General features: G+C 29.3%; 1 protein-coding gene across 16 annotated transcripts; it reads right to left on the bottom strand.

The window, feature by feature from the left end:
• Positions 1 to 3,692: 3,692 nt before the first annotated feature.
• On the bottom strand, positions 3,693 to 8,101 carry LOC132617146 (uncharacterized). 16 transcript variants are annotated; one of them, XR_009573615.1, is made up of 7 exons: positions 7,933 to 8,093; positions 7,520 to 7,654; positions 6,587 to 6,722; positions 6,187 to 6,322; positions 6,018 to 6,086; positions 5,434 to 5,550; positions 3,693 to 4,583 (listed from the first exon to the last, which is right to left on the bottom strand). XR_009573615.1 is itself a non-coding variant. In XM_060332086.1 (7 exons), the coding sequence occupies exons 4-7, from the start codon at positions 6,202 to 6,204 to the stop codon at positions 3,897 to 3,899; spliced, it is 258 nt and encodes an 85-aa protein (XP_060188069.1). In that variant the 5' UTR covers positions 6,205 to 6,322; positions 6,587 to 6,722; positions 7,520 to 7,654; positions 7,933 to 8,093; the 3' UTR covers positions 3,693 to 3,896. The 16 variants fall into 16 exon arrangements, 4 of the variants coding, with proteins under 4 accessions (XP_060188069.1, XP_060188068.1, XP_060188067.1 ...); XM_060332086.1 differs by having other exon boundaries at positions 3,693 to 3,950; XR_009573614.1 differs by having other exon boundaries at positions 5,901 to 6,322.
• Positions 8,102 to 9,634: the final 1,533 nt, after the last annotated feature.

Here is a 9,634-nt window from a genome sequence, read left to right as displayed (position 1 = left end):
TATGTAGATGGATCCATAGGGAACTCGATTACAATTTGTGATAAAATATAGTAAAATTTTCACAAATAAGCTATCTTTTAACTGCTTCTAACAAGCTATAACTACAAGTTCATTATTTACAATTCGTATCTATATTTAGGTTCTGGACGCGTTGCATAAATATAGCCAAAATATAGACTAAATACACGGAACTGTTGAGCAAATAATGCCTCTATTTAAGGGGGAAAAAAATCTTTTTCAAAACTAAACAGAAATCTGTTTTTAATGTTCCATAAATCACGCAAATCTCATTCTCTTCCATATCTAATCACATATCTCATTCAACATCTAATCATTCACATAAAATTTGAATTCAAAAACTCTCTTCATATTTTTTCCCAAAATATAACTAAAAAAGATCTCTTTTTAATGTTTCATAAATCATGCAAAGCTTGATTTGTTCATCAACTGAATTACACGTTTCACCGTGTAATTGCAACTTTTTTTATTTTTTTATTTTTCTGAAATTTTTAGTTGTTTTTCATATATATTTTGGCTATATTTTTAATTGTATTTTGATTATTATGTTCAATATTACTTATTCTGGTTTCTGTTGACTATATTTAAGATATTTTTTTCATATATTTTGACTATATTTAGAAAAATTTCAGAAAAAAAAAGTTGCAGTGAAAACGTTGCTACCTCAATTATGACTATATTTTGGCTATATTTTTTAATTATATTTTGATTAATATGTTCAATATTACTTATTCTGGTTTCTATTGACTATATTTCAGATATATTTTTCATATATTTTGACTATATTTTTCAAAAAAATAAAAAAAATAAAAAAGTTGCAGTGAAAATATTGTTACCTTAATTATGAACTCAACTTGAATTCGATATTTTAACAGATGAATTCAAATATATATTCGTCGTTTAAAACGCAAAAATAACAGAGAACTTACATATTTTAGGAAATAGAGTTAAATTTTGGGGTAAAAGGTTGAAATTAATGAGCAGTTAATATAGAGTAAAAAACAGGAAGTGAAAGAAATCAGAAACTGATTTGAAAAGTACGAAATTAGGGGAGATGGGGAGTTAGAAACGTGTATATTTAGGAAAAGGGGGGAGAGAGAAAGTGTGCAGCTAAAAAATAGGGGGATGGGGAGTGGTAAGTTAATTAGTAGAAAAGTGAATAGCTATAAGTTGTAAAAATATAATATTATAGCTACTAAACTTAATTATTAAAAAGTATAATTATATTTCATAAATATATAACATAGTAAGCTATGGTAAGTAAAAATTACTAAAATATATGGTGCACAAACCGAGGATACGTGTGTCAATGTTGATCAGAATTTCAATTGACAGCTGGAGACTTCAGTTCGATAAATCCCAATCTTGATTGTGAAAAGATCTTTGTTGATCAATGGCTGTGCCTCGATGGCTCTATTTCCTTATAAATCATTGAGTTTGGTGAAGGGTTAAAATCATTTCCATCCCTAATTTTGCTTTAAAAAATAAATTTCTTCCTTAATTTTGAATAATAGACATTCTCCTCCCCTTTACCCTATGCAATCTCTATTTCACTCTTGTTATTTCAATCCTCCATATATATATATATATATATATATATATATACTAGTGTCATAAGGCTCGGGCTCAAACTCAAAATATAAAAGTAGATATTTTAAACAAAAAAATGTAGTTTATGTTATTTTTATTGTATAATAATTAAAATTTCAAATAAGTATATTTTCAGTATATAAAAGCAAAACTTTCATTTCACTTGTTTAACATCTTAACTTTCATTTTTGATGAAATTATTTATTTCAAATAAAATGCAGTGCCAGAATTTGGAGTTTATGGATTCTGAATCCTAATCTTTTTAGATTATTTATTTCTAAATTAATAATATGTACATACTCAATGAATTTTTAAGACAAATAAAGAGTTAGAACCAAACGCTACCGAATCTGACTAAACACGTAGCCGACACTCTAACTCTACGATGCTTCAAGCTCATTTTATGTTTATCTGGAGCTCATTTAAGATTTTAATAATGTATTTCATTTTCACTCGTATTAGACAATCTCGTGTTTTCATCTTCTAGAATCATCTAACACAACAAATTTTTTCAGTGACTCCAAATCTGTACTACAATTTTTATAATCTTAATTTTTAATTTTTACACAGATTAACCTAATGATCTTACAAAAATTTTAATAAATAATAATTAAAGTACATTAATAAAGTAAAGATTTTAAAGCTATACCTAAAATTAATTTTAGGACGGTTCTTTATAAGCACATATGAGCCACTAAAAAAATAAAATATTGGAGGTTTAATAAAAGATTTAGTAAGACCTAATAAATGCTCCAATTGTAAAGACAGTTTGACACCAAAGTTGCTTAAAATTTTAGCAGAACGTATAAAGACAAATAATATATCCCCTCCATCTCAGAATATTTGTCACGCTTCTTTTTTCGAAAGGCTATTTGACTAATCTTTGGTGTTAAATTGGATTAGATTAACTCAATATTTAAAATTAAAATTTGGATATTAAAAAATTATATGAAAAATACTATAAATTGCTATTCTCCTATTAATATAGTAATTTTTTTTTGAAAAATATTGTTAAATATTTATATAATTTGATCCCCGAAAATTGAAACGTGACAAATATTTTGAAACGAAGATGTAAAAATTAATTTAAAAAGGAGCAAAATGAGATTAACAAAAAGTTACTATGATATCAATGTTGACCAAGTACAATACAAAGTCCCATAATGTCTTAAGAAAGAGAAACGTACAGGGGAGAAGCAACAGCAAGGCATCAACAGATAAATTTACTGTTGTGGGTCCTCATAGGGATGTGAGGACGACAAAAGTTTTAGATCCTTGCTTATATAAAGTACTAGATGGCCCGTGCCCGTGTTATGCACGGGCATCTGCTCGAACTTCTTGTGTCTTACTTTTACATCTTCAATATAACCAAAAGGTTCAACATTAAAAATATAATTTCATATTTGTTTTAATAAGTAAGGATTATTATTTAAAAAGGAAGCAATATTATCCACCTGATAGAACATTCACAATATCGACACTCCATTCCATATACATATATTGAGGAACAAAATTGTACATGATATCAAAAAGATTATGAAATATGCACTCCCAACAATGTAAAGCTTGCTTAATACATTCTTAAGTTTGTTCTTGTTTCATGACAAAACCTATTTGCATATTGGAAAAAAGAAGGTGCATCCTTTTCTAGAGTTGATCACTCCACAAACCTTTGTTGTGATGGGCCTTCTTTTATAGTAGTAGTATTCGATACAAGTGTTAGAAACTACAATTATAGAACTTGGGCAACACCAAATAAAATTATTGAAGTTGGAGTAACAGGTATGAGTGTGGATCTGGAGGCCACAAAGATAAGCTCACTACAGGCATGTACAGTTAAAATAAGTTCCAAGGTAAAACAAGAAGATGAGAAAAGGGGATATGTCTAGCGATTCTGAAGCAACTGACAACCCATTGGTCATGCTTTGAGATATTGAGGACCGGAAGAAAGTCATTGGTTTCAGACGACTTACTTCCCATAGATGATAGCTGGCTTAACACATTGAGATTCATAATATTGGAACCATCCATTAGCAGTGAAGGCAAAACACAAAGTTACTATACATATTTTTCCTATGCATAAATCAAACACAAAGTTATTAAACCATAACCGAGGTGTGCGCATTGTATGTATATATATGGACACATTGAGAACATGCATTGAATAAAGAAATGAATAGAAGTTTACCACTGCTTAGGTTTGCAGATAACTAATTCCTTAGTACATAGTGGTACAATTACCTCCTTAGAGACTACGGATAAGCCCTAGGAACAATTCTGATACTCTGCTAATAATTTTCAGTCATGGCTCCTCCTTTGGTATAAAGTCTTTTACAGAGAGCCTATAACAAGATATAACCACTTATAGCATACTCAAAAGGACTATAAATAAGAAAATTGCTATTTTCAAAATTAAATGCACATGGTTACTATATTTTCAATCTTCTATTTCTCAAAAAGAATATGGCATCCTTGAATTTGGCACAGGTAGAAAGCATAGTAATATAGTTCCATAAAGTGTCTTCAAGTTTGTTCAATTGTCCGGTATAATCAAGCAATCAAGAAAGTAAGCCGCACAAAATGAACGTAAAATAATTATGAATGTGTGAAACTTATTATGCATGTGTGAAACTTAAAGCGAACAACACATAGAAAAGTCACTCTATCACTTATGTATTATGAACACTTTCGACTTAACTCTTCTCCACAAAGAAAACCTTTGCATTCATCCCATAACCAGCCTATTGTAATTTATTAGTGTCAATTGAAACATAGATTAACATACAACAACTTAGCAAGAGAAGCATCAGGACCAGCAATTTCACAAATTTAAGCACATCTATGAACCTAAGAGAACTTATATATTTGTGATTCTCCACTTATTCTTGTGATACACCAATTCATGAATATGTCATCTTCAACAACAAATGTTAGGCTGGATAGTGTTGCACAATTTGAGACTTCCGGTTGCTATTCTGAATGAGAGATTTCATCAAACAGGTGTTATTTGTTGAATTAAGGTTTAAGTTCATGATGCATCTTGAGTACAATAACTTACTGTCAAATTGTAGACATATCTAATAAGCTTGGATCATCAAAATGCTTTTAATTGATGAATCTGACAGAAATAGTTGAATCTATGATGAAAATAGATTAAAAAAAAAAGGAAAAATACTTCTCGTGGTAACGTGGATAAGGAAACGATCATTCTTTCGAAGCCATAATCACATAGCTCAAGTCTTATTGATAACCATGTAATCTGAATATAAACATTAACTTAGAAGTCCGTAAAAAATAAGCACCACCAAAAAGATGTCATATGCAAAGAAGGATTATAAGCATAATTTAAATGAATTTCAACAAATAACATCTGTTTCAAATTGTTTTGAATGTTTTAGATAGTAACTTATTACTTCTACTTCAAATAGTTAAAGTACATGCAACTTATTCTTTGAATTATCCTTGTTATAATGCTCGAAAACAATTGGCTAAATTTTATAAATTTACTTTTAACTTATCCTTATTACTTTACCTCTTTTTCTTCAAAGTTTTGGAAATAAAGAGCAAATACAAAATATATGTGAACCATGTTCAAGCTCCCAATCACAAAAGACAATATATAACTCAAGCAGAGTCGGATACGCACATCTTGTTCATCCTGGTGCAACGATATAGAAGAATAAAGAAACAGTTACTCGCACAAACTTCCCAACAGAACAATTAGATCAGATCTTAGTTAAAGGGTAGCTAATATTATATGGGTGATGCAGATCACAATTTTGAAGCCTAGGAGCGGCAAAAGGTTCAAGAGAAAAAGGATCTTACTTCATCATAAGGTTTGTTCGACTGTGTCCATATCAACATTCCTTTCTCCATTTGAGCCAAGTTACAAGTTGGCCTACAGCCCCCGAATCCTTGAGTTTCAATAGCCTTTATCTTTAACTGCAAATTTAGCAGTAACATCAAAGAATTCTACATCTTTCAAATCATATGCAAGTTGAAAGATCTCACAAAAGAAACTAAATCACCTGGAAGTAGGAGACATACGACAATTTATCAAGATTTTGTTGAAAGAATTAGTACTAAATTAAAAAGATATCACAAGGGAAATATCTACTGATTTCCGAAAAGCTACAGTTTTATCCAATTTTCTTGTCAACAGAAAGTTAGACAAATAAGCTGCAATAGAATCTCCATTAATTGTCGGATATAATTTGTATTAAATGTAATAACTCAGGAATTGACTACCCTCGGCAAATTTCTCCAAAGGGTGGAATGAATAGCTGGAATACCTTCAGATAGAACCATCTTTACTATGATAAAGATGGATATTTCAAAATTTATCTCATACTAATAATGTGGAGCATCAACCCCCAAGTGGTATAAAATCCATAATGAAAGAACCTTACGAAAGGAATACTACTCATTGCTGTAATGCCAATAGAATTTCTCACTGAAAAGATCTCCACATCTTTAAACTGCAAAGCCGAGAAGAATTATAAAAGGACACTTCTCAGCAATTAAAATCTCAGTACAAGAAACAATAACAAAAATGATGGGAAGAGTATTTAACCTCACCAGCAAATCAATAACCATTACTAAGTGAAAAATTACGATTGAGAGCACATATCCGACTGGCAAAAGAAATAAGCTTCTTGTCAATGTTTTCAAACCTCATATTGAGTGTGAATGTCGTTCTTTTGAGACTTAAAACCTGGAAAACAGAAATGTTATATCATACTACTGACAACTCACAACTAATAAAAACAGAAAACAAGAAGGATTAATGCTTTATCCATCTTTTTTTTACTGTGAGAGATATGTTGTTCAAGCATTTCAAAAAGTTTCTATTTTAACGTCTACATTTTGTATTTTAAACATTTAATTTATTCCTAAAGTAGACACTCCATACAATATAACCTGAAATATAAAGCACAATTGTTTTTGTAATGTTAGAACAAAAAAGTAGAGAGAGTACCTTTTATAGTTAAAGCAGTTCCGTTTTTCCCCACCTTGAGCGACTTTCACTTCAAAAGCATGTGAAATCAAAATTGTGTGACCAACTGACCATTGTATTCCAACTAATGGATCACAAATGTTCGCAATGTCATGTACTGAGAAATTAAATTCACAGAATATGAGTAGTGAAAAGATGTAAACAAGTTGACCCAAATTCAAAGAGTAATTCGGTTGCAAAACTGTCATGGCCCGATGAAACTAAATAATTAGAAAAGGATTATAATCATGTAGCAGCAGGAAAAAAGCTTTCACCTTTTTCAGTAAAATAATATTTCATCCAAATAATTGTTTTGAGCAAATTTTCTAGGAATAATACCATCAAGGACACACTTTTCAAGAAATCAACTCATATTCATCTCTAAAAGAAAAATCTCCTGAAAAAATTCAGCTCAAAATAGTTACAAAAAAATGTACTCGTATAACTTAACCGAAATCTCAAGAATACTGTCTCGATTTAAATAAAATTGGTTGATTGTAAGAATATAAAACATGCCTGAGTAGATCAGACAAAATTTTCTATATGCATGCAGAAATTCAACAAAGAACTACCCAAAAGCTTAAGATGTGAAAACAGAGGAAAAATTCAAGGAAGATTATATTAGATGATTAAATCATGCAATTTTACAACTAAAGGTACCAATTCAAAAACAAAACTTCTAACAAGAAAATACATCATTAAATACATGTAAACGATAAAAGAGCAGCAAATAAATACTCCCTCTGCTTCAATTTATGTGAATCTATTTCCTTTTTGATCCGTGCCAAAATAAATGACATCTTTTATAATTTGGAAACAAATTCACTTTATGAAGTGATTTACAGCCACGTAAATATTCAAAACTTATTTTGAACCACAAGTTTCAAAGTCTTCACTCTTTCTTAAATGTCATACCTAGTCAAATGGGCTCACATAAATTGAAACGGATGGAGTAATTGTTAATTTACTTGAGGCATATCATCAAACACCCTGGGTACAACACTATGTGTACTCTTGCATAGTTGTTCTATTCACATGCATGTGCAGAATCTGAAAAGAGAACATGAAGAAAGACCACCAGAAGTGAGTACAGAAATCTGTTCAGAATTCGATGAAGAGAACATAAAAATTAATAATAGTTGTTGACACAAATTATCTGAACCAACAGTCAACATCTCAGGAATATTTCTTAATTCGGTCCTTTTGGTTTGTTCATGTATGTAAGTAATTAGAAATAATCTCCACCTTCGAAAGACCCAAAACATTAAAGATTAAAAAATAAATCAGAAAACCATAAGCAAGGGAAATAAGAAGAACAGAAAACTCACCAAAAAGAGAGATGAAGAAACCACAAGAAAAGATGGGGCATATACTTAAATCCGAAGAGAAAGTTGTGAAATCCCAAAGCAGGAGTGCATACATGTTCTTTTAGAAATACAGTAAAGTCAAAGACAAATGACAAGCAAGCGAGACGTCCCACAAATAACCAAGTTAGAAACACGTGTCATTGAAAAGCCAAATAAAGACATCACAATGAATTTTGAGCCAAATGACTGTTTTACCCTTCGTCGTCCAAGGAACTTTCACTTATTAATAGTAGAAATATACTAGATGGCGTATGTCCGTGCGCAGCTCAACACTTTAGATTATAGTGTATTTAAAATATTTGAATATTGATAATATATATATATTATATTGCTAATAAACATACATAAGTTTGCACTATTTTTATGAATATATATATTATGTTTAAAACACGATTAATATAACATTGTAGTTTATGCTTTGTGTTCAAAATTTTATTATATTAGTGTTTGCTACGAATTCAAAATTTGAAAATTTTTATTAATACTTTTTAAAAGAGAAGACTTGTTTAAAAGAAAACTATTTTCCTGTCTTTGAGATAAAACAATAGCAATATTTAAGCATCAGTTGATACTTTGAATTTTAATTCGATTAATTTAAAGGTGTAAAATATTCTATTGTTAATGTATGTAAATTGGACCTAAACAATACTTATTATTTTTTTTTTTATCAAATTTTGATTTGGATAATTGTAATTCAAATCATTAAATTAATTTTACATGTTTAAAATGAAATAAAGTAGAAATTTGATTTTCTATTTGAACGAAGAACTACTATTTTTTAATTTTTGGTGAATATTCCTGGTTTAGCTCATTTTACTTGTCATGTTGTCTTTTGCACGATTTTTTTAAGGAAACGTCAATTAGAATTAGAATTTGACTAATTTACCTTATTTATTATTTGATCTCCATTAAATATTATGTTTTCTTTTACGACATTAATCTCTTTTCATACAAATAAATGACATGACGGAATAGCAAATACAACAGTTAAATATCTAGATTAGATCTTAGGCTAATATAAGAAAGGAAAGGAAATTATATGGTTTGGCTACTTAACCTTTTGAAGAAAAATAATAATATTGGGTCCATATTTTTTGTCGTACAATAATTTTATTTGCTCCCACTAATGGGTTGATACGCATGTGACAATGAATCTACCATTATTGACTTAATGAGGATACTTTGAAAATTACATGAATATTGTTTGATTTTTTAATATGGGGTGTACTTTTTTTTTTGACATTTTTTTTTTTAATATGAGGTCCATTTTTTTTATATTGCTCGATTTTTTTAGTATGGGATGCATTTTTTTTTTTTTTGCATGAGTTTGGAGGTGGTGGGGTTCACTTTTTTTTTTTTTTTTTTTTTTTAATTTTTTGTCTTGTTTTTTTTTTAAGAGTGACTACCGACGAAGCATGGATAAATCGATGCTTCTATATAGTAGAAAAATAGAAATATAATAAAATATTTCTATCTACTTTTTAGAAGAGTTGGTAATGTAAAGTATAAAACGTCAATTTTTTGCCCTTAAATAAAAAAGTGGGTGGGACCACAAAGCATTTTTAGTAAATATTTTTTGTTTAACTCATTTTACTTGTCATGTTATTTTTTACACGATTTTTTAGGGAAACGTCAATTAGAATTATAATTTCACTAATTTACC

The sequence above is a fragment of the Lycium barbarum genome, chromosome 11 (assembly GCF_019175385.1).
Source record: "Lycium barbarum isolate Lr01 chromosome 11, ASM1917538v2, whole genome shotgun sequence".
Classification (NCBI taxonomy): domain Eukaryota; kingdom Viridiplantae; phylum Streptophyta; class Magnoliopsida; order Solanales; family Solanaceae; genus Lycium; species Lycium barbarum.
Note: the sequence above shows the minus strand (reverse complement) of the source record. Positions and strands in the feature narration are given on the sequence as shown.